Below are 23840 nucleotides of genomic sequence, written 5' to 3'. Positions count from 1 at the left end.
GAGGAGGCAAGTGGGGGGCACATGGCCCCCTGGTTTGTGTATGGAGCAAGGGCAGGCTGCAACCTCTGCTCCCTGCCTTACTGCCACTGCTTTGACAGCAGTGTCGCACCATGTGCCTTGCTGCTCAGCCTGCCCAGTGGCAGCAAGGCAGGAAGCAGAGGCTGCAACCCACCCTTGCCCTGTGCACAGACTGGGGAGCCACATGCCCCCCACCTTGACACCTCGACGCCGTGCCTCTGGAGGAGCTACTAGACTCTGATTGCCCCACAACCCAGCCCAGCCTGAGTGCAGCCTGCCCCTCTCCCCACCAGGAACAGTCCAGTGTAGCCCCAGCCCCACTACCCCCCTCCACAGTCCTTCCTCTGGCAGCAGCAGTGGTGGCAGGACAGCAGGCTGCTGCAACCCCTGTTCTCCTCCCTGTCAGCTGTTGTTTGCAGGGGGAGAAGGGTCATGGTGCCACAGCTCCCTCATCCCTGACCACCTCCACCTCACCCCCTAAACCCCATACAAAGTTGTCTGTGGCTGCCCGAACCAGCCAATCACCTCCCGCTCTCTCGAAGCGGTGTGCGCATTTGGCTTGGAGCATTACAGACAGACAGACAGATGGACTAAGGCTTTTATTATATTAGAATTTATATTGAGTGGCCCCCTTAAAAGGATCTGACAGTGCCCTAGGGTAAGCCAGCTAAATAGATAGATAGATAGATAGATAGATAGATAGATAGATAGATAGATAGATAGATAGATAGATAGATAGATAGATAGATAAACACCATATTTGTTTGCATACCACATGTACATTTTCCTCAGAATTAGCCTTTCAAAGTTTGGGATGCATGTTTTAATTGAGAAAGCTGATTTTCTGCCCAAACTAGCAGCAGTGGCATTTCTATTCAGGCACTGCTCAGGGAGTTAATTGACTTCATGCCTCATTTTAATCTACTTAATTCCTGCTAATTGCTATTTACTCAACAGGTATTAATGATCCGCTCTCCTTTTTAATGATCTTGATGTTCCACTATCAAGCTATTCTTTCTTTGATAATTTTGTTGAAGAATTGGCCATTAAGCTACTCCTAGTCTTTCTTCTCCTATTTCACAGACAAATAGACTTGGATTTTTCAAACTCCAAGCTCTGCCCATGGAATCTGGTCTTCAGCAGAAGCTACAGTTTCAGCTTTTGATTGAACAGCCAAGATCTGCTGAAAATTTAAGTTGCGAACTCTGAAAAAAAAATTTCTTCATTCTTTCTTCCCAGATAGGTTTGTGTGGGTGTGCCATATGCTAGAAAATACAGTTGTTTTTTTTAATGGCAAATTCCATTCAAATGCCTGTATTTAGTAAACCCACACTTCCCGGTATCTAATTTCTGCCTGATCCAGTCTCTGCCAGATGTTAGCACCCCATTGTCTCTGAAAAATTGACTGATGGTATTGAATGTCCCTTTGTCTTTTTACAGGCTGCCCAGTTTCCAGGCTCTATGTACTCAGTTCCCTCTCTTGTTGAATTGTGAGCTCAGATTGGCTTTAAGGTGGGCTAGAAGAGCATTTTCATAAAAGCAAAGCCTCAGAAGTTTGAGCAACTGCATTTTTCCCATTAGTGGTTGCAGATCTAGTAGCCTGCTTTTTCTTCCACACTGCTCATTGCAGATGGCCTCAATTCTGAAGCTGTGGTGTAATCCATTAGACAATATGGCAACCTTTATTTTGTCCAATACACTGTAGAATGTAGGGTTGTGCAAAATGGATCCTATTCAATTCAGATTCAGATTCAGCCCAAATTCAGCGAATCAGCAATTTGGGCATAGACATAGCTTTAAATGTTTTTTCTACATACCTTGAGGTACCAGGTATGGCTCATGGATGCCGTAGTGCTTGTGCAGATGGCGAGTCCCACAGGAGTGTGGGGGGCCCGTGCTCATCAGAGGTACTTTTGGTCCACTTCCAGGTCTGCTGCTGAGTATGCTGGGTCCCCTCCTCCCCCCCCCACAAATGCTCCTGTGGGATGTTCCATCCACCCCAGTATCTCAGCATTCACAAGCCACTGGATACCTACACATATGTAGAAAAAACATTTAAAGCTGTGTCTATTTCTGAATTGTCAAATCTTTCCAAATCTCTCTGAATTGATTCGGAGGGTTCCAATTCGATTTGGAGAGATTAGAGGGTTTCCTGATTCGATTTGGATTCGGAGGTTCAGCCACCGGATATGACCAAATCTGTGCTGAATTGAATCAGTGAACGAAGCTTCAAACAGCCCTAGTAGAAAGGCCCCAAGTCCGGCTCTGTGTGGGATGTCTTCTGAAATCACAAGCAGACGGGGTTAATGAAACTTACTGTTCCTCAGTCAACCAGAATCTTGAACAAGTGCTTAAGTTGTTGATTGGCTTTGTACTTCCCTCTACGCCATCATCTCTTCTCTCCCTCCAGCAGGCCAGTGATAAGGCAAGACCTGTTAGGACGAATTACAGGACCTCATCATGTCCTATAATGTGACTTCCTTTCCCTTCATCAGCACATCTTCCTCATCTGTGGTCTGCTCAGGTCTCCTATCCAATAAGATAGTCAGAAAGCACTTGAAGTAAAGATCACTTAGGTTATAAATTAGGAGAAGATCTTCTAACCATAGAAATAGTTCATCTCTACCCCTTTTGGAGGTTTTCTAAAACAGGCTAAACTAAGAGAGAGCTAAGGGGAAGATGAAATGACTGCTAAAATACCTTCCAGCCCTAGATTTTTATGATGAATTTGAAAATTACTTCTTCACTTTAAAAATATGTTTCTCCTCTTCTCATTTTCTGTTGAAAATGTGGCTGCAGCCCTTCTATTACAACAAACTTTATGCAATAGAAACCTCTGTTAGGGTAGGCGTTCGGGTGAACTGGGCTGTATGGATATGCAGTTGTGTTGGTTTCATTATACCAAACCCAGCATCGTATATATACCATGAGAGTTACAAAAAGGAAGCCTTCTGTAACTTTTTGTATAAGGATCATCAGAAATGTTTGTTATAAATAAGCATATTGGTCCATTGTAGATTAAAAGGTGGTTTTCATGTCTGTATTTTATTTATGCTTCTTTTGTATCTGTCACGAGCTCCTGATACTTGAATACCATAATCCAACTAAAAAATTCTTCTTCTTTTCTTTTCCATCTTGACCTCTTCTACACTTTCTTACCCCCAAAATCAAGAAAGATATTTATGTCTTTGCACAGACTCGCCAGACTCTAGAAATGAAATGCTGTACCTAACTATAGATTTCCTACCTCATAAACTGCACTGTGGATGCAACATTGAATAGTATTTTATATATTGGAGCATCTAGATTAGTGAAAAAAGTTGTGTGTAAATAATTTATTTTTAAAATACTCAAATTGGTTGACTAAACTGCTTCTGGTGCCTAATTTTATTGTATTAGTTGTACTTACAACTTCTTTTCTATTGTATGTTCTCTAGGTACATATAAGGCAAGTTTCAGCAAATAGCTTAAAACTGCTTCATATCTTTCATTCCATAAAAGCTCACTCATATTGGCTAGTAACTCTCAGTAATTGCCATGTATTATATCAATTTTACCTCAGGGCCCAGTTAATATAAACCAGAATATTTGAAAGTGGTAACATCAACATTTTTTTTCATTTTAAACTCATGTTGTTATTTAATAACTTCAGAATGTAGGAATATACAAAGTATAAAGTATTTAATTTATCTATTTATACTCTTGACATAAAGTGCTACCCAAAGAATATTTTCACAGAAACTTTTTAATGTGAAAAAGAAAAATACAGTAGTAATGAGTAAATCAATCCTACTTAGACACTAGGCTTTGGACTAAACTGAGGGTTCTTATTTTAGATAAACCAAAAACAAAACTCACTCAAGCCAAGGAGCTATCAAATGGCTCTTTTTCCTCAGGACTCCCCTGTTCTATTGCTGGGGCCAAGTGTTCTTTGTGGTATTTAGCAGTAATTGCAGCATAGGCACAACCATAAACAGCAGCTGCCAACATCATTAGACACACAATTCCACAGACAACTCCAGTTATTACTACAGTGGCGATCGCATGACGCAAATTAACTGGCCTTGATTTCGGTTTAGGTTCACAGTCTGAATGGCTACTGTCTCCGTGTTCATTGTGATGAGCATGCTTCAGTGAATTTCTGTGCTCAGAGGTATGGTGGTGAAAACTAGCCAGGGTAACATGAGCAGCTGTAGCAGGACATACCCCGTACATCTCATAAGGAACTTTAAGGAGGTCCTTTCCCTTCCGATTCTCAGGTGTGGAGCAGATAATGCCATCACTTATTCCTCCTGAAAATAACATATTAAGGTCTTAAAATCCTGGGTTTTGTGAATTATCTACATGTTAAAACTAACAGAAGCCCAATGAAATGTATAAAGCTTTGTTTTTCTACTTTTAAAAATGTATAACCATATTTTATGAACTTTGTTTCTAATTAATTATAGGGTAAGATTATGACACATTAATCGCTTAAATAAGAAGTTATTTGTAACCAGCAATTCATTAGGAGTAAAATTACTTGTATTTTATAAATGTTATAATAAAATTGCCAATCATATAAAATAGGATAAATTCATAAATGAAAACAAAGATATATTGTTACCAAGCAAATTCATACCATCACTTTGTTTCCATTTATGTTTATAAGAACAATATACCTGTTGTAAAAATGTCCCATTAGAACTGACAGAAATATTCCATGAAGTAATTGTTCTGACATTGTGCTAATATTTGCCATGATGCAAACTGTGAAAACCAAATGGTCTATGTGCTTTGACTTTTATTAGTACCTTGCCTGTAAAAGTGTTGTTCCATTTATGCTATGTACAAAAACCAATTTATAAAGCAACATTAAAACTGAGTAAACATGAATGCAATAGTCAGAAAATTAAAGGAGTTAAGTTTATTTATACAGAATGTATTTGTCCACATGGTACATCACGGATATTTTACGATACTTATTATCTGTAACTCATTTAGGGCTAGGTCTTGCCCTTGCCTAAATGGGTACTCTTGGTATGGGAGAAACAGAAAAGGAAGTGTCTTTACTTCTGCTTAAGCAGTAAAACATGATTATTCCCCACTCTTATCCATTTCTAGAATCTTTCAGCTTCCTGTCTTGCCTATATACATTGGCCCTTGAAGGCATGGACTCTTGGTTAGTAAGTTGTGCCTAAAATAGTGTGGGCTTTCATGTCAGCATAATTAAATTAATTGAATCAAATCAGCTCAGATTTCTTCTCTCCTTTCTTCTTTCCTCATCCCAAACAAGCCACCTTTTAGCTAAAGCCATGCATGGACATTTTTATCCTAAAATAATTTGTTTGAGAAAGGAATGAATACAGATGAGCCCAAACCAAGCCAAATTCCTGAGGCCACCTTCTCCATGAGTACTGATAATGTTCCAAGGTGGATTTGAATGTAACTGCTGCTTCCATGATCTGTAATTGGCCAAACCAAAAATGTAGGTCCAAACACCTCCAAACTTGGAAGTCTGAATGTAGCTATGGATGAAGATCCACATTTTGCAGCTATGGTCCCCCTATCGTTACGAGTGGCTGAAAAGGTTGTGTTGGAATGGAAAATTGGATTTCTGCCTTAAGTAAAGTATTCAATCTAATTTTTTTAGTACATCCAACAAGTATCAATTGCTTGAGTTGCATTCAGTTCAGAAATATTTAAATCCTTTTAGTGTTCTAATGAATGAAACATTTAAGATTTTTTTTCTTTGAAATCAAACAATTTTCCATTACCAGCCGTATTCAGTTAGGGCACACAGCAGCATTCCCTAAGGCCAGAGCATGCCTTTGCCGTAAATATGCAATCTGCTTCTGAGGAAGAATTGGAAGGATTAATGTGGAACGTAACTCATTTTGTGTTAAGTCAGAGCTATATAAATACATTTAAGTGTGATGGGGGATCTGTGGCATCTAGATTTCTTTCCAAACTGATTATTAAACGGGGGTTGCATAGTTCACTTCATTTGTAGTGATCAATACAAAGGTGGAAGTAGTAGAAGAAAATTACTGAATTGCCAAACAGTGGCTGTTTTTTCAGAGATAAAATTTTTAAAAGTTATGTTGCTGGCATGTTAATTAAGACAATCGGATATGCTGATCTTGGACCTTTACATTCTTCTGCATGCAGAAGTTGGAATCCCTGCTGACATTTGTTATGGGGAATTAGTCCAGAAAAATCTAACAAAAGCTTGGGGATAAAATATTAGGATGTTACCTTAGGGAGCTGAATCCCTTCAAGATAATAACTTCTGCCAGTTAAATTACAAAACTGTTCCATCAACACAGCCACAGGAAGATTTTGATAAGTTTTACTCTAGTTGCATGTGGCTACTGGCTTTAAGCACCTTGTTTAATTTTGCTGATATACTTCCTGAAACTAATGCCATCTTTTCACTATTATCTAGTTGCACTAGTAATCTTAAATAGATGGGACTTAATTAAATGTATATCTTTCCTCACAGCTCCAATGAACCAGAGACTGATTTTGGGCAGTATTTTCCCTGGCACACATATTATTGGAAGTTGCAGACATGTTTTATTTACCAGCTTTCCTCAAGCCATTTACTCTTGTTTGGTTCCCAACATAATTTAGCATGGCCGCAAGACTGCTTTAATTTGTGCCCAGCTGCAATGACTGTATTTTACCTGGATACTGTCTTTTTGCTAGCTGTTTCCCAGTGTGGCCAGTACTGTTGGAGCATGCTATTTCCCACTGTGGCCAGTAACACTGGAGCATGCCAAGGAACTGGCTTAATGATTAGGTAGTTATCCTATGAAACAGGACCTCAGTACAAAAAGAGATATAACACAGAAGAAAAAGAAATACCATTGTTCTAGTGAAAGATGTTCTAAAATTAAACAATTTTAAAGGATGGGGACAAAATTGAGAATTTTTTTTCTCATTGGGTTCTGGTGCATATTTGAAACTTTCTAATGTAGCATTTGGAGGTTTCACTAGTCATTGATGCATTGGTTATCATCAGATTTTTTTTAAACTTGAGCAAGGAAGTATGAATGAAGAATAAACATGTCTAGTACAAAAGTATGAAGTTTTCCTTTATTCTTGTATAAACTCATTTAAATATTAGTTAATTAATTAGTAGAATAAATTATAGCCCAGAGTAAAGCTAGTTGGCAAGTTCCACAGTAACTCTTTGTGCTTAGTGCTACTAGAAAATAGTGATGAATGCCGCAATTCTACTTAGACTGCCGTTTACTATGCCTATCACAGGTTGTCTACTAGGACTTCATTACAGTCTGAACTTAGTCCTCTACTCTTTTTTTCTCAAATGAGATATCTTCAAGACTGTTGCCCACTTAACTGTGAGTTAAGGCAACTCAGTGGATTCTGAATAGCAGCTGTCTTGCAGCAAGCCACTCAACATATACTGTCTTGTTGCAGTGTGCCACTGTATTAGTTCATATGCCAATAGGAAGCTTAGAAAATACTCATATTTGAGCATCAAAATTTATTTTAGGAAAAAAGTGGATGTCTTGTTTCCTGGTTTCTCAAAACCTGCCTTGCTTCCATTAATATCTTTCTCTCCTTACACTCTGCCGACTCAGAACAAATGAGCAAAGGAACATTTTAGGATGATAAACCCTTGTAGTCTGTAATCTAATCATTTTGGATTCTAAAACTGCCCGTCATAAAACACTGCAAGGCCATTCAAAAGTAAAAAGAAACAACTTCTGAATATCCCCCCCCCCAAAAAAGAGTAAAGAAATTACTGATGAATTTACAGCTAGCTATAGAGAATTGAATGTTATTAGGTAGTTTAATATAAATATTCCCAAAGTTCACTAATTTGCATATAGTAATTATATTATTAAGATCCAAATAAACTTTTCAGAAATATGTATTCTATTTTAAATATACCTGAAATTAGAATCTTTCACATGGGAAAGGATCATGTAAATGGTTTAGAAATTGCTATATGCACATTTTCTGTGCAGCCAGATGTCACTTATAAAACATGTGTATGGGATGGTGATTTACAGAGTCTTTTCTGTGAATATTTAATGCTGATGTACCTCAGAAAAACATACCTATTTGTAGCATATTGTCAGTACAGAAGCGCTACGTGCAATAATCGCATGCCCCAATTCAGGTAAGCATCCCTCTTCTAAAGACATGTGCATAAGTATGCTTGTGAGCAGGGATGGAATTAAATGTGTGCTTAAATAGTTTCTTGCATTAAGGTCATAGCGATTAGAACAATTAAGGGGTATGCTAGACCTTCTGTTTGCCTGCATTCTTCCTAATGAAGAAAGTTACTTACCTCTGTATAAAAAGCTCTCCAGCCACAGTTTAAGGCCAAAGACATTGCAATTACATTGCCATGGGTTATCTTTGAAAAGAACAACTTTCAGGTTTGGAAGTGACTCCAGAAGAACTCTTTCCATTTTCTGAAGCTTGTTATGTTTCACAGACAATAACGTTATATTTCCGGTATTTTTCCCCAAAGTTTCAGGCAGACTTAATATCCTGTTGGAAGATAAATCCAGTTCTTTCAGCTGTGGGAGGGAACTGAAAGTCTTGTTTTCTACATAATGAATCAAGTTCTTGGTTAGGTTTAGAACCTGTAGGTATCGTAGCCCTTGGAAAGCACCTGATGCCAAACTTGTTATCGAATTATTAGACAGCTCTAAAATTTTGAGCCAAGGTGCTCCAGTGAATGCACTTTGATTGATTCTCCAAATGTGGTTATTCTGCAACAGTAAGATTTGAGTTTCAGAAGGTAAATGGGAGGGAATGTCAACAAGTCCTCGATTCTTGCAGTCTACTGTCTTCGAAGGTGGATGGCATAGGCACTTTTCAGGACATCCATGAACCTCATATATTAATATGATAACATTCGAAATCAAAAGCAAGTAGCCTGTATAACAAATACAAAAAAGCTGTGAAATCATTTAGAATCTATATGTTTTGATAAAATAGACATTGGTTACCTAGGCAAAGGTATAGGTATCTTATTTGGATGTCAAATATAACATAATTAGCATGATGGTTGTATATTTACTTCAGAGTTCCATATATTAGTATAATACAAGTCAGTTGTAGATAAAACTAAAATCCTTATATGTAGACTAAAGGCAATTTTATAAATCTGTAAAATTCAAACAGCTGTATTTTGGGGCTTTATCTTGAAAACAACCAACTTTTAGCATGTTTTGCCATCAGCTCCTTGACATAAAAATTGAATGATTTCCTAATTGTTGCATGCCCAAGAGAATGTAATGCCTTGATAGAGTTCCCAAGGCTACACTGTAATGTTTTTCTTTCAGTGGCAGTAGTGATTCCAAACCGCCTTATCTTTAGAGTTGTGAGCACAGCCTCCATGTAGCCACTTTTTTGATTACATGTTACAGCATAAAGAATTAAGCTAGTGTTCTGTTAGAGGAAAAACAATTTTCAAAAGCTTCACTATATGGAACTTAACAGCAGTTTCCCAGGATTCAGATTATTGAGCGGCTGTCCTTTAAAGTATCCACCCATGTTTATAGTTATTACTTGAAATTCCCTTACCTGAATGCCAGCTGTAAACTTTCCAGATGTTTGAACCCCTACCAGACAAACATTTTTCAAGTAGAGTTGTTAAAATGATGAATGAGGTCACAAGATTACTCTAATATTTAATATTTAAATTATTATCTACTGCTGTTGCTCCTAACAATAATCAAGTTTGCTTTGACTGAAGTAATGTAATAACTTCTACCTGTCATATGTAGTTGCTTGTATTCCTTCAAATAACAATGTGTTGCATAAAGCTATGTTACTTCAGAGTACTTTCATTATTTCAGTGAAATAATCAAGATGCATTGAGAGAGTTGGAACATGATCTTATATTAATTATTTTGGCTCAGTAGAATTGAAACAGGTAGACTGTTAGACCCTTTTCAACATTGTCTCAGTGGTGAATCAGTTCAATATTGATCATCTGTTATTTCAAAGTAGTAACTTTTAGTCAATCATTAGGGAAAAGCTTTGGAAATTAAAGGACACGTGTTTTGTCTTGCTGAGTTCAAGCATTAAATAGCAACAGGGAACTATATCTTAAAGGAATAACAGAATGTGATTTAAGTATTGACCATACTAAATCTATCAAAGAAAATCTTGGATTTCTGTAACTACAGTTTAACATGCTAACCACCAAATTTGCACTATAAAAATGAAATTACAGTTGAAATAAAATTACAGATAAAATTAAAAGTTTTTTGCTGCAGCTCTTGAATTCTGTGTTCATACATGCAGAAATGCATTCTCTGGTTTTACGCTGTTCTGCAACAGTTATTTTTAGAAACAAAGAGAAACAAATACAGCTACCATTATAGAGTTAAATATAGGCAATGGTTGGCAAAGACAATATTTCTGCACAAAGTAGAAGCACATTCCTATAGGTCTAAACAGGAATTATATCTCACCTTTCATGCTTGTTTGCTCGTTCTCTTGTAGAAGGTTTAGTCCAAGTTTAAGTGGAACGGTAAAGTATATGTATTATAAAGTTGAAGTGGGAGTCAAGGGCATGAGCTAATCCAGCTTCTTTTGTGGCTTTATTTTAGAAAATAACTGTACCTTGCAGAGAAGCTCAGCTGTTTGATCTATTGAATCACTCCATCAGCATTCAATATCACTGCAGTCAGTTTTATTGCACTCCTGTTTCCACTGTCCATCTATGACTCTCAGAGGTTTTCACTGCCTTTTGCTTGGTCAACAGGTCATGCAAAGAGTGACTGTCAAATCAAACTGGACAGCTGTAACATACAAATCATGACCTGATAGCATATCCCAGATTATTTAATCTGCTTCAAATCCAGTGCACAAAAATAAAGCACCCTTTTAAAATCCATTTTAGCTTCTCAATTCTGTTGGATTATTAGCTGTGCTGTGCCAACCCTTGCAAGATCAGATGACTCTAAATGTGAATGCTGGTTATCCTGGGCTGTGATTGGAGGCAATGGAATATATAATATCACTACAGATAGGCCTACATGTTGATGACATAGTTTTGACAGTGCACTTGTTTGTTCTTCTAGGATTTATTCTTCTGGCATCTATAAGGATTAACTGTGCTGACAGGATTTTGTTGCATGGGAACAGAGAGCTGGTGCTTCCCAGAGTGGGAATGGTAAACATATTTGTGTGGACACTACAAATATTAGGTGGACTTTTTTCAGACTCATTGACACGTTAAGTGACAGTTGATTGAAAACTCATGTTTCATGGTTATATATTGACTTGTCAGCATTACCTTCTTCTACAACAAAAATACAGCATAGCATTTACAAAAGGAATAGGGCTAATAACGTATGGCTGTTAAATGATTTAAACTGCAACGAAGCATTCAAATGAATATGAAACCTGGGATAGTGAGGACCTTCAAGGTCGAAAGCCTGGTGCTCCTCATCAGTTAATTTTGTCGTGAGGAAAGATTTGGAAATGACACCACCAAAAATGGCAGCACTCTACAAATGCTAAACATATAGTAGCATTCCTAGGGGCAAATCGTGTTACATACCAGGGTCATAATTTGCTTAGAATCTGAGTTTCATTCAGAATAGTATAATATGATGCAGAATGAGTCTCAGATTCATTTTTGGTGGATAATTCTAAACTTGAGCTTTAAAAAACAAAGAACCAAATCTTTCTTCACATTATTTATTGAACATTTATTACCATAACTTGAAAGTTCTGTGTTCTCTGGTTGGTGCTTTATAGATGTGTAGAATGCATGAATACACAAATCATCTCCCATAGGAAACAATGCAATTCAGTCTCCTCCTCCTCTTAACCAGCCTCCAATTAATAAGGTTAAATTCACTATAGAGCAATCAAAATTTATGAGTCACACTACCCAAAAAATAATGAGTTTGCTTCCAGACATTCTGAGATTTCTCTTTTTTTATAAAGAGTTTCTGTAGTGTTTTAGGTCTGTTGATTCATTTCTGTGGGCATTTGACAATTTGAATTGCTCTGCTCTGCCAGATACGTTGAGAGGTGATAGTGACCCTTGGGTTCTACAAGAGTTCTCACTTCTCAGAAATGGACTTTTTCCTTGAACAGCAGCTAATTCTCCTGCTAATCTCCAAATCCATTGTGTTTCCCCAGCTCCTGTCTCAGTTGTGTCCCTTACAACAAATTTGCATCAATCCCAGTTTGCATGGGTCTTCCCTGGGCCGCCCATCAGTTTTTGCTTATCCTATAGGCCCTACATCTCTCCATCAGTCCCCAGAACATCCATCTGTTCTGGCCTCCATTTCCCATGTAGCTCCATGACCTAGTCAGTTTTGTCCCTTCTCTGGTTTCTCACTCTCCTCTTCTAGGCTGGGGTGGCAGCTGCAGCAAGATCCTCCTCTTTTTCTCCCCATTCGTAGGCCAGGTGTTTCCAGGACAGAGAGTTTCAAAGGGGCAGGGCAGGAAGAGAGGAGCTATTTCTGATTTTTCATGGGAAGTGTGAAGGGAACAGACTTGGCAGGCTATTTTTGCTTCTCCTCCTTTGAGAATAGTGTTGGATTGCTGAGGAAACGGGGAAGAGCTCTGCCTACATCCTGAAAAACTCTGTTTTATGGTTTCTACCTCAGGAACCAAGCAAGCAGAAGAGGATGCTGAACAGGAACTTTCCATAAAGCAAGGCTAGAATTCAGGAAAGGGCTAGATCTTCTTATATCATTGTGAGTCTTGCACCAGTCCTAGCCAAAATTACCTTCACTTGTGAGGATTTTTTGGAATCGGCAAGAACTGTATTCAAGGTAGAATTAGAGTTGAGAGACACAACGTGTCCCATAAGAATATACATGCTCAGACAAGTGGCTTGTAGCTTGAAGTTGGCGAAGTTGGACTCAGCCCAATTTCCATCAACGGTTGTCTGCAGTCATAGGCAGCTCTATGTCTATGTCTAAGTCTATGTCTACCCTACCATTTGTAGGGTGTATATCTGGCTCTTTCACTAGAAATGCACTGAATAAATGCTGTACTTCAACTGAGAGAAAACAAGAATGAGCTTTCACAAATCAAATGTGGATTTGACAAAACCATAAATAAGCAAGACTTTCAACAAAAATGACAGGACCTGGCAGATATAAACTGAAAATATTGCTTGGTATCTTGCTGCTATTGAGGTGTCCAGGAGGAACTAATTCAAAAGTTCATATGTATATGAAGGTGGATGTGTTCCAAGTAGGCGTTGCCTCTGTGTGTATATGGGTAGAGAGGAACTTTGATAATTCACATTTATTATATTTGCTTGAATACAAGATGAGGTTGTTCCCCCCAAAACAGTGCAAAGAAAAAGCCCCTCATCTCACATTCTCATACATGGAATTACATGGTGTATCATAAAAAGCTGCCAAAAACACCATGTGCTCAGTTGTGGAAAACAACTATGAAGTTGATTAAAAGCAGCCAACACAGAACATGACTATAAAGCATATGGCCATATTGGACAAACATACAGATTTATTTTTTGCAAAAATATTTATTTCTATATATATAACTACATATATAACTGTGTGTGTGTGTATATATATATATATATAAGTGTACCTCTAACAACCTGTCAAGTGACCACTGTGGTTCATATGACAGACCAAATTACACTTTGACAGCTAAACTATTTTAGTCCTATTACAAAGTTCACATCACACACCTGCACAGCCATGCACCCATCACCATTCCAGTGCTTTCACTCATTGTCACTGTATTTGTCATCGTCGTTGTCATCTCTGTCCTCACCGCTGTCTTCCTTGTTGTTCTCTTTGGAGGATTTGCCTCTGAAAAGTCTATGCCAGTCCCCTCTTCCATATAAGGTCCGCCATCTCTTTCCTGTCATCCTCTTCTGTCTTCCTGTAGTAACATTACGTTTTACTCAGCCCCATTTTAAAACAGTTTTCAACTGTGCGATCTGAGTGCCTGTTTGTGAGTAGGTTTCTGGCCTTCCACAGGGCACACCTAAAGCTGGAGATGAATTGGTTGAAGCAAGCTATCAGGGCCCCTTGCTTTTTGGTCAAGTGCCCATCAAGGACCATGTTTCTGGTCCAGGTTCTGAAACCTGCAACCACCGGAAGGAATGTGTGTACTTTCTTCCCTACCCCTCTGGTATACGGGCAGTCCCTGAAGAGTTGGTCAATTGTTTCTGCCTACCACTGGCAGGTCTGCCTTGGGCAGTTAAAAGGACCTCTTTGACTTGCACTGTTTTTCCAGGCCTGTACAGGGAGTGCCCAGTGGGCTGCCTGCCAGTTCAGGTCTCTGTGCTCCTTCTGAAGATCCTTGTGGAAGATTCACTCCCACACGGCCTGGCAGCTGTCACCAGGTAGTCCATGGGCGATATTATGTCTCTTGCCCTTACCACCTCCCATATCTTGTGGTGGTTCACCAGGGTTGCTAGGGTCATACCGTTCAGCTTGTATTTTTCCCAGAAGCATTTCAGGACCTTCTGGAACCATGGAGACATCATTGCCCATGGGCTGCCATTGGTTGTCATTGCCACTATTGCAGCAGCTGCCCTGCAAATACTTAAGAAAGCAGGCTGTTTTGGATTCCACCCCTGTTGCCAGTTTGCAAACCTGGCTCATGTACTTGGCCCAGAGAAATAGAAGGATGTCTGACATTTCTCTGTCTCCAGACCATTTAACTTTATGTACAGCTTGGTCCTTGCCACTTTCTCCCATGTATAGTTCCAAAGGAGAACACACATGGAACCTACCATAAGAATAGATTAGTGCAGCCTATCTGAACAAGGTATATGCTCCTCCAAGCCCAAAGGGCGGTAATCCCAAAATGGATCAAAGGGGGCAAGAGAGCACAAAAGCCCCCATGGCTCACCAAAAGCATCCGGGAACGTTTCCTAACTAAAAAAGAGGTGTACACCCAATGGAAGGGAGGGGCCATCGCCAGGAAGGACTATACCTCTGTTGCTTAAGGCTGTAGGGGAGTGGTCAGGAAAGCCAAGGTGGAGATGGAAGTGGGAATAGATACCCAGATCAAGGACAACAAGAAGTCCTTTTTTAAAATATATAGGGGGTAAAAAGAAGGTACCAGGTAATGGGGGGGGCCTCTGCAGGACACACTAGGAAATCTGGTTGTCGTACCAGACAGCAAAGCTAACCTATTTAACTATTTCTTTGCCTTCATTTTTCTGAGCAGGGACCGGGTCACCCCCCCCCCCCCACTGTGACCCCTGTAGGCCCCAGGGGAGGTGCACCCAGGCCTAGGGTCAAAGAGGACCTAGTCAGGGAACTTCTGGAGGAACTGGACATATTTAAATTAGCAGGTCCTGACGATCTCCACCCCAGAGTGCTGAGGGAATTAGCAGAGGTCATTGTGGGACCCCTGGCATGGCTTTACCAGCGCTCATGGTGATCTGGCATGGTGCCAGAAGACTGGAAAAGGGCCAATGTGGTTCTCATTTTCAAAAAAGGGAGGAAGGAGGACCCAGGAAACTATAGGCCAGTTAGTCTTACCTCTGTCCTGGGTAAGTTTTTTGAGAAAATTATCCTGGCGCATGTCCGCGAGGGGCCAGCAGGGAAATTTACGCTTAGGAGCAACCAAGATGGGTTCATTAGAGGCAGGTCCTGTCAGACCAACCTGGTGGCCTTCTATGACCAGGTCACAAAATCCTTAGATGCAGGGGTAGCAGTGGACATAGTCTTTCTGGACTTCAGAAAGGCCTTTGACACTGTCTCTCACCCCATTCTCATTAAAGAACTAGGAGACTGTGGCGTCAACACCTACACAGTCAATTGGGTCACTAGTTGGCTGGAGGGCCACACCAAGGGAGTGGTGGTGGATGGGTTTTATTTGACCTGGAGGGATGTGGGCAGTGGGGTTTCTCAGGGCTCGGTCCTCGGGCACGCACTGTTCAACATCTTCATCAGTGACTTGGACGACGGGGTAAAAAGCACCCTGTTCAAATTCATAGATGACACTAAGATGTGGGAACAAGTTGGCATGCTAGAAGGGAGGAATAGGCTGCAATCGGACCTGGACAGGTTACAGGGGTGGGTGGATGAGAACAGGATGGGTTTCTACACTGACAAGTGCAAGGTGCTGCACCTGGGGAGGGAAGAACCAGCAGGCTGGGGAACTCCCTTCTCATCAGCACAGAGGCAGAAAAGGATCTTGATGTCATTATTGATGCCAAAATGAACATGGGCCGACAGTGTGGGGATGCAGTCAGGAAGGCCAACTGTACCTTGTCATGCATCCAGAGATGCATCTCGAGCAGGTCCAAGGAGGTGATCCTCCCCCCTCTACGTGACACTAGTCAGGCCACAGGTGGAGTAGTGCGTCCAGTTCTGGGTGCCACACTTCAGGAGGGATGTGGACAACATGGAGAGGGTCCATAGGAGGGCCACCCACATGATCAGGAGTCAGCAGGGCAGGCCCTACGAGGAGAGGCTAAGGGACCTGAACCTGCTCAGCTTCCACAAGAGAAGGCTGAGGGGGGATCTAGTGGCTGGTTACAAACTAGTCAGCGGGGACCAGCAGGCATTTGGAGAGTCCCTATTCCCCCGAGCGCTACCAGGAGTTACAAGAAATAATGGTCACAAGCTGGCAGAGGGTAGATTCAGGCTAGATATCAGGAAGCGCTACTTCACTGTCAGGGTGGCTAGGACCTGGAACCAACTTTCAAGAGAAGTGGTGTTGGCTCCTACCCTGGGGGTCTTTAAAAGGAAGCTGGATGAACACCTTGCTGGGGTTGTTTGACCCCAGTACTCTTTCCTCGTATGGCAGGGGGTCAGACTTGATGATCTGCTCAGGTCCTTTCTGACCCTACATACTATGAAACTATATTATGTTGCTCATTGAACACAGATCCCCTCAACACAGACTCTTTTTGAAGTCATGGTGAGCCACTGCATTGAATGCATTTTGACTTCATCTTCATTCCCACAGCTGAGCTAAATGTCTCTTTCCCATTTCCACTGATTTCTGTTTCTTCACCAGCCTTAAATGTCTTGCAAACATTACCAAACAGGGCCTCAAACAGTTTACCCAGAATTCCTGTGTTGACTCCTCTCTTAACGTGATACATATGATTAGTGTGCCCTGCCCTCCATGAGGTGGAACCAGACCAGGTTATCTTGCACCTCATCTGCATATACATTTTTGGAGCATCCCAGGACTTGGCAGGAACACCTGGTTCCAGTCATGAGTGGCGGTCTGATTAGCATATGGATCCTTTGTGGGGAATATCTGCTGACACACATACTGAACAGTGTGGAGCTGTGAGGTCACCATGGCTTAAGATGCCATTGATTCTGCTTGGGCCCAGCCCAATGACCTATCTGGTAAATTATGAGACTTTTGGCTTTGGACTAATATTATGCATAGTTTATACTACCTATAAGTAGGTATAAAAGTGGTGCTTAAAAGTATGTTTATGGAAGACCTATGCTAAACCTTGCAACAGACTCAGAAAAGGTAAAATGCATCAATTCTGGATGAACTAAATCTATGGGTACCTATAGTAATTTGCCTATGTGGTAAATTATGTTTATTTCAAATAAAGTGTTTTCAAATTTGTCCTAGTTTTTATGTTGTGGGAAAGAAGTTTCTGACAGTAAGGTGAGGACAGGACTGCAGAGGGAAGAAGTTGTGGGAGGCACAGGGTAAGGGGGCTACCTGACCCCCAGATTTATTTTCCCTCCTGTAGCAGTGGGAAGGGGACAAATTCGAGGCAAACCTCCAATAGTTAGATTGTATACCTGGAAAACTATAACAAATGTATACATTTTACATATATAGAATCTAAATATTAGGGGGGTTGTCATATATTCAGGTTTGTCTTATATTTGAGTAAATACAGTATTTCCAAAATGGAGCTCTTATAGTCATCTCCTATCTTGCCCCACCAATCATGGCAACTTCCTATTTTGTTAACATATGTCTGAGTGTTCAGGAGGTTGAGAAAAATTATTAGGAGAACTGTGCACTATTTTATTACTGTACATGGATTGCTTTGCTGAATTGGAACAGACAATAGTCAAGACAATTGAAGGATTAATGGATAGAGCTGGACAGGGCCTGAAAATGTGGAGCAGCTGACATGCTATAAAATAAACCCAAGGGATCATCCAGAAAATACTCTGGATACTGGTGGCAATGTTAGGCCTCATAATTCTGGATATTCTTGATGAATTATAGATTGTGTGAATTCAAGATGAAAGGTTACAATGTAGTGAAAGGAAATCTTATGAACATTGGTCACATGACACCACACCAGCATTTAACAGTTCTGACTTTTGAAATGGAGGGTGAGGTTAAAGACAAAGAATAAAATCCTTTACTTTTATACTAAACAATTTGAAAAATCAGGAGAAAACCAATTCCCAAAGCGTTGTTTTCTAATACCTGCCTGCATCTTCCTCAAGGTATACGTGCAACATACTCATTTGTGAATGCAACTTTAAGTATGTATTCTATGCAACAGGGAATAATTTTAATTAGGTTTCAATTAGATAATGTAAGGACCACTATGAGTCACCATGTTAGTCGGAGATTATAACTATCAGGAAGTGTTCTTATAATTACATGTTGCTGTTTGAAAGTACAGCATTTGGGAAGGACCTTTCCTTAAGAGTTGCCTCATCACAGTTCCTGCTTCAGATAACATTCCTCCATTTTTGACACATCTCTTCCATTGCATCCATGAGGGCTGACATCAGGCTCTTCTACCAGTTCCTGTTCTTGTTACAGGATATGGTGACTTTTTTATTATTGCTTCCTGTTATAGCCAATGGTGTTTCTCACTTTTCAGTTCTCTGTGGATGTTAATAAAGTTTTCTTTCAGCTTATGAGTTCAGGGAGCTGATCATTGTTTTTTCTTTTTAAATTCTTGTCTTCCAACAAAAACTTGCTAGCCAAGTGTGTTTCCTGAGTTCTTGCAGCACTTTGTGCGATATAACAGAAGCTTTAAAGGATGTCTCTCAGATGCCTCTCTTAGTTTGGGTAATCCTTTGCAGCTACAATTGTGTTATTTTTAGCACTCAACAAATTGAAAAGATGTTTGCAGGGCAAGGTCACTGAAAGTTAAGCACTGTGTGAGGTTCATTTCCAACAATAACTCAAGCCTTGTTTTGTGTATTTTGCATTGCGGTCTAAGAAGTTATTCCTTTTTTAGTTTAATCTTCATGGCAAGCTTAAATTTGGAAACACACTATTAAATCTGTCAATTTACTTCTCATGTATATATGGTTATTTTTTTCCTTATGTTGAGATCACTCAAGATATGTATTTGTAAACAGAATTTTCCCCAGCCTATAATCCATGTCCTGTTCCCATTTATTAGTTATAGTACTTTGGTTAGAAGAGAAAAGAATGACGTGGTGAAAATTATAGTAGTAACACAGGTAGACATTTGCCAGAAACAGAATAACTATGAAATCTCCTCTACTTCTGGCCATTTAAACAGCCATCAAGATTTCTTTTGGTTGTCTGATGTGGTGCAGCAACTGTGTTTTTCCTTAAATTGACTTTTGTCTTGTTATAACAGGATATATTTCCCATCACAAATGTGAAGACAGTCCAGTGAACTAACACTCGCTATCCCCACTGCTTGCTGGTAGGTGTGCCCTGTTGTTTGCACTGCTAATGATTACTGCATTTACCAAAATCCAGGATGACCTCAAATTCAAGAACCCCCCAATAATTAGATTCTATGCATGGAAAATTATAAATTTCTTATAAGTTCCCATGTATAGAATCTAATTATTTGGAGGCATCTTAAATTCGTTTCCCCCACCACTGTATCAGGAAAAGTACTGGTGGAGGGGGCAGGTGGCCAGACTCCCACTCTCCTTGCTTCCCTGTCCCTGTCCCTCTCCCCCGCCCATGCTTGTGCCAACCTCTTTGCTCCTGCCTCCCCCAGCTACCTGTCTCCCTCCTGTTATCTGCCTCCACTGGCTACTTGCCTACCCACCCACCTGCCTCCCTGCTGTTTGCCTTTCCTCAGCCTCTTGCCCCATCCCCCACTACCTGCCCCTCTGCTCCTCCCTGCCCCCCCCCAGCCACTTCTGTGGTGTCCCTAGTTCCAGGGCAGCTAGTGGCACCAGTCACACACTGGCTAGGCAGAAGCAGCAGCAGTTCTGGGCCAGGTTGGGGACCTGGCTCAGGGTTAACACCAGAGCTGGGGCAGAAGATAAGGAGGGGCAGGTTGTGCAGTCTCTCCCACACTTCTCCCAAGCCACACACCACAGGTCTTTCTCACTTGCCCCTCCCATCATATGGTCTCCCCAACATGCCCCTCCCACCTTGGGTCTCCCCCACACTTCCCTCCACTGCTTGGTTTCCCCTGCATTTCCCCCTCAGGTGCATCCCCTCCTCTGAACCATAAGCCATCCTGGACAGGTGACAATTCAGCTCTGGCTTCTCCCCAGACCCAGAGATGGAGCTACAGGAGCTGCCTGCCCCATCCAATCTAAGACATTTTTTTCCCCATGTTGATTAGAGGGAAAAGCCTCATCTTGGATTCAAGTAAATATGGCATCTAGTTTGGCACAGCTGTAGCCAAAACAGCTTATTTCCTCTGATTCTGAAGAAAGAATATGCAGGAGACCCATCCCATTTACAGAGAAACACCTTGTGATTTAAATAAACTGTAGCAGAGAGGAAACTATTTAAAGAACACTGACTATTTCACATACTTTAAAGCTACTGCATTCTGTTTCCACTATGTTTCTGTTGAGTATAGACAGGCATCACTGAATAAAAAAAATTCTCACGAACCAAATAGTACAGGGTTTCTTGAGTGTCAATATTTTTTTTAAACTTTCTTTTTGTTCCTGAACTGGAATGGGCTAACACAGAAAGAGTCACTTAACCTGGAAATGTGTGAGTCTTAGTTTTCCATTCCACTAAACCATATTCCTAGACTAGTAAAACACATAATCTCTTTTTGGAAAACTCTAATGGAATTCAAAGTAGTCTAGGCTTTTCTTCATATCATGTTTATGGAATAAGTCCATTTATAATACTCAAGTAATCCCTACATCTCCTAGGGGCAAAGATGATAGTCACACACACTGTATCTTGGGGAAATATCTCATTCCTTCTTGGCTATTGGTCATGATGTGGTGGAGAACAGGATGAATGAAGCCCTTGCATATCTTATAGTGTCTGATTATAATGGCATTTTTGTGCCCAGGGAATCCTACGCAAAATATCTTAAATGAGACCATGTTATAAGTGATTTTGCTGCCTCCTGGCAGCAGCTAAAAATTGTTTGGATTTAACCCATAATGGGAGAGAAACAAACCTCTTTAATTCAGGTACAATGGAAGTAATCGAGATTTGGAAGTTGTGCTCCTTTTTTTTGAGTCAGGAGTAATATTTTGGCCTTTTCCTGATATTTCTGGTACTTAACACACAGCACATAGTTAAACTATTAACTCTTTGCCAGAAGTTACCCTTCATGACAGGTAGTTATTGGGATTCAGATTTGAATTGGGCATTTATGTAGCTAATAGGAGCATCCAAAATTATGGAAGGGTTAAATGAAAATTTGGAAGTATTGTAGACTTGCCCTGAAAGGCTTTAATTGACCACTAAATGACAGTGCCTATGAAAAAAACAAACAAAATTCATGGACAGTTTAGTCTATAATTCTTCTTTATTGGGACTTTTTTACCTTCTTTCCTTTAAAGCAGGTAGAATAGTCCACCTTTTGAGAAATAACATTGAACTGATATACCATTGTACTGATATGATACAGAAATTAATTTTCATATTCATGGCTGGGATTACTTGGGAGACACAGTTTGCTTGTCATTTGCTCAGAGGCTTTCGGGTTTCTAATTTATGTAGATATTGTGAAGTTCTGAATTTAGCAGGAGACTCAGTTTTTACATTCTTTTCTGGGAGCTTCTTGCAAGGTTGTTTGCAATAGTCCAAACTCTCCAGCATGGGGTTGAAATGAGTAAGGGGTTTTTAGGCTACATACAGACGTTCAAAAAGCCTGAGGTGGAATTGCTCAAACTTACAGAGTTTTCTATAAGTGGTATAGGTCAATTCAAGAGTAAACAAAACACACATTCTCCCTTTGGTGGTGGTGTGTAGCATGCAGACTGCCTGCACTCGCCAAGGGAAGCAGGTTGGGGGTACTCTGGCATGCCTCCCAGGTTCTGTGCCTGCTCATGGGGGCATGGGGGTCACTGGGTGGACTCCCACCCAGAGAGCCCCATACACCCTGCAAACAGGTGCACACCCAGGAAGCCTGACTGAGATGCAGGGCACAACAGAGCTCCCCTTCCCTCCCTCCCCTGCCATTGTCAGCCACTGTGCTTACTCTGTGAGAGCCTGGGGCATGGCTGGCTGGATGCTTGGCCAGAGCAGCTGAGCATGGGCCATGGCTATTACACCTCCCTGTGAGGCAGGGGAAGCAGGGGCTGCAAAGGAGCTTGGGCTGCTGGCAGATAGCGACCTAACATGATTTGATAGGGGATCTGGTACAGAAATTCGATGCATTGGACTAACCTAATTTGAATAAGTTTGAGTGCACATCCACCCAGGTTTATTTTAGACTGGGTTCCGCCATTTTTAGACCAGAATCTTTGTCCTAAACTTCTGTATGATTATGTGATTGGTTTGATTTCTAATCATTCACTCCGGATTATGGGTAACATCTGTACCTAGGCTTGAAGGTGAGGAACAGGTTTGTAGAACAGACTTTTATAGTCTGGCTCAGATGCAGGGACCCCCTGCTTAGTGAGCCCAGTCTTACTGGTAGATTTGGTTTTGAGGATCTAAGGCCTTCAGATTCAAGCATGACTGGATTACCTTACACTTAATTACAGGTCAGATAAAGTTGCAGCCAGAGGCCTTTAAATCAGATTTCATGTGTCTGCATATGTATTGGTGCCATCACAAGTAGCAGTGGTAAAACAGGCTTCCATTTTCAGTCAATTCTCAATTTATAACAATAGGCTGTTGTGTGCACTGTACATCTTTGTAGATATAGATAAAATGTATGTCAGATAAGTATGATTAAAGTTAATTAGTGAGTTCATATTGCTGTTACAGTAAATAGAAACAGATGGTGCTTGACATAAAAGTAATAGAAACAAAAGGATCAAGAAAACCAGGAATTGAAAAAGCATGTCTGAGATCAAGTACAGGGTTTACATGTTGTTTTGTTTAGATATTTTAGATAGTTTTTTTTATCCCTTCTCAAAAAAATATGAATTGGGATAAATTTCATCATCATTCTTGATTTTTGATTGTCATGTTGCACCAAAAAGTTCTTTGATAGCTTTTTTGTTGCTGCTTTGTTTGCTTTTTGTGTATTTATAGCAATATTTCTTACTAGTTTTTTATTGGTAGTCAGAGATGGCCATGAATTTACTTGTTCAATAAATTTAAAGGGAAACTGTTTTGAATTTAATTTATTAGAAATTTAAATGTGTAGCAGTCTAATGAGATCTAAATGGTTGTTTTCATATGTAAGCTGTTACCAGAGTGGTCAGGATTTTTTTTTTTAATCGTTCTTTTTGCAGCAATGAAAACTCCCACAATGCATATTGAAGAGTCGGTGAAATAAAATACATGCTACTCTGTCCCTTGAGCTGCAGATCTCTGGCTCAACCACAAAATAATAGTAACTACCTCATTAGATATTCTACCTTTCTTGCAACAAAGTGAATGTGAAATTCAGTAAAACTGACTGATGGATTTTTGAAACTACAGGTTTTCCAGAGTTATAATGAGGATTTTCCTCATTAGCTTAGCATCTGTGTACTAAAGGCAGTTGTAGGAACAATGGAGTGTAAAGGCACAAACAAGATTACAAAGGATATAAGCTAGGA

The 23840-nt window shown here is 40.3% G+C and overlaps 2 protein-coding genes across 4 annotated transcripts in view; one reads left to right on the top strand and one right to left on the bottom strand.

Moving 5' to 3' along the window:
• Positions 1 to 23840, top strand: part of CACNA2D3 (calcium voltage-gated channel auxiliary subunit alpha2delta 3) — a 913092-nt gene that overhangs the window by 781955 nt on the left and 107297 nt on the right. The window lies entirely within an intron of this gene.
• Positions 603 to 10971, bottom strand: LRTM1 (leucine rich repeats and transmembrane domains 1). Its single transcript, XM_014596538.3, has 3 exons — positions 10467 to 10971; positions 8324 to 8920; positions 603 to 4310 (listed from the first exon to the last, which is right to left on the bottom strand). The coding sequence occupies exons 1-3, from the start codon at positions 10471 to 10473 to the stop codon at positions 3877 to 3879; spliced, it is 1038 nt and encodes a 345-aa protein (XP_014452024.1). The 5' UTR covers positions 10474 to 10971; the 3' UTR covers positions 603 to 3876.

Source organism: Alligator mississippiensis, chromosome 12, assembly GCF_030867095.1.
Source record: "Alligator mississippiensis isolate rAllMis1 chromosome 12, rAllMis1, whole genome shotgun sequence".
Classification (NCBI taxonomy): domain Eukaryota; kingdom Metazoa; phylum Chordata; order Crocodylia; family Alligatoridae; genus Alligator; species Alligator mississippiensis.
This window is presented reverse-complemented; position numbering and strand designations above follow the sequence as displayed.

What these genes read in the sequence shown, in the direction of transcription:
- LRTM1 (XM_014596538.3), bottom strand. An exon ending in GGAGAGCTTTTTATACAGAG is followed by an intron (nt 4,311 to 8,323) that starts GTAAGTAACTTT and finishes TGTTATTTTCAG; the next exon opens with GAGGAATAAGTGATGGCATT.